Source organism: Cryptotermes secundus, unplaced genomic scaffold (assembly GCF_002891405.2).
Source record: "Cryptotermes secundus unplaced genomic scaffold, Csec_1.0 scaffold618, whole genome shotgun sequence".
Taxonomy (NCBI): Eukaryota; Metazoa; Arthropoda; class Insecta; order Blattodea; family Kalotermitidae; genus Cryptotermes; species Cryptotermes secundus.
The window spans coordinates 910247-912126 of NW_019734973.1; the positions used below are offsets into that span (position 1 = coordinate 910247).

General features: G+C 40.8%; 1 protein-coding gene across 1 annotated transcript in view; it reads left to right on the plus strand.

The window, feature by feature from the left end:
• Positions 1 to 1574, plus strand: part of LOC111869141 (sex peptide receptor) — a 36750-nt gene extending 35176 nt beyond the window's left edge. Inside the window, exon 3 of the mRNA XM_023860384.2 lies at positions 455 to 1574. Coding sequence (XP_023716152.1) covers positions 455 to 1312 — 858 coding nt within the window. The 3' untranslated portion in view covers positions 1313 to 1574. The remainder of the gene's footprint in view (positions 1 to 454) is intronic.
• Positions 1575 to 1880: the final 306 nt, after the last annotated feature.

The window sequence follows — 1880 nt, forward strand, 5'->3', positions numbered from 1 at the left end:
CAGACTGCTTTTACCGGTTCTCACGGTCTCTTCGATTGCGGATTTCTTATATTTTTCCTTTTACCCTGAAGATGGAGGCAATACGTTCCTCCGAAACGTCGGTTAACACCACATATACACGGTGCCAAATCCCAGAAGACTGCTTTCTTCATAGTCACCGCCGTGAAAGCCTCAAATCTTACATTATTTAACTTGTTGCATATTACTTTATTATGTCTGCTCTAAATGTCTAGACATTATTATGGATTTCGTGTGTAAGAGTGAACTGTAGCAGAATCATCTGTTATAAGACACGGTATATCTGTCCTCAATTAAGCAAATTAAATTTCCTTTAATCTGTTACCTTTCCACAAAAGTGACCAACAATATCCCCTTCCACCCGAACTCGCCAGTGTGTAACCCTTTGTCCCCAAAGTAGCGTCACCGTGGTAAAGATACCGTGTTTTGTTCGCAGGTATGCCACACAGTATCAATCTGGCTGACAGTGACCCTGGCCGTGTGGAGATACATTGCGGTGGCTCACCCTCAGCGGAACAGAGAATGGTGTTGCATGAAGACCACAATCGCAGCTATTGTAAGCGCTTACGTCGTGAGCCCTTTGCTTTGTATCCCGCTTTTTCTGGCCTTTAGTATACATCCAAAAACTGCCATTGTGGACAAATATGGTCAGATACTAAAGAAATCTGACAACATAGAACTTGTAGAAGGTGGACCGAGAAACATTACACTATACATCGTCAACATGTCAGAGCTGGGTAAAGCGAACAGCAATCTTCTCAGCCATATCAATTTCTGGGTGTACAGTGTTGTCATTAAGTTGATACCATGCGCAGCCCTCACGGAGTTAAGCCGCAGACTGATATGTGCGCTGTTGGAAACAAAGCGGAGGCGACAACAATTGACGACTCCATCAGGTCCAGGTGGGAAGAAGTCTACGAGAAGTTCGAGGTTACTGGAGAAAGAAAGGCAAACCGACCGCACAACAAGGATGCTACTGGCTGTTTTATTGTTGTTCCTTCTCACAGAATTCCCACAAGGTATACTAGGCCTATTATCGGTTTGGTTTGGCGATAATTTCTTTAAAAACTGTTATCAGAAATTAGGTGAAGTTATGGATATATTAGCACTTATTAATTCAGCAATTAATTTCATTTTATACTGTGCAATGAGTAGGCAGTTTCGGTCCACTTTTAGTCTTCTTTTTCGTCCGTCGATGTTGGACAGGTGGTTACTGGTACCTCAGCATAATGGTAACGGTGATAACAATGGTTGCACTACTGCTAATAACATGACTCAGGTTACTCAGGTCTAGCATCGGGCGAAGTGGTGGAAACGTGGAATCAGGCAGGTTTAGTACAGTGTGCTTTCTTTGGCTATGCTACTTAGAGGGTCTCCACCATTATCGTTCTTCTTGAAACTTTGACACAAGTTTATAAGTGAGAAATCTTCACGGACGTATAAATTATATCAATACAACGACAAGTTTAATATTTTTTGTTTAATTAAAATGTGATCTGAAAACTAGGCAGATAAGAAAACAATCGAATTAGTTCACAAGGAAATATGTGTGAGTGTGTGAGAGAGAGTCTAATTGTTATTTGTTTATTATAATCGTTAACTAAATTATAATAATAGGCTTCATTCAAGTTATAAGGTTACTCCCAGCATGCAACGCAGGAGAGTGACTGTGATCGTCACTGAATAAAATGGTCAATGAAATCTGCAAGATATGTTACAATATCTCCCGTACCCTACTGAATAAGGAGCCGTTCATTTTTCCTCAAGAAATCAGGCCGATTTTCTTGCCGTTTTAATGCTGCGTTCGAGATATGTTGCTTGTGGACAAATGTACTCCTAATCAGGATTTATTTGCTGTTTGA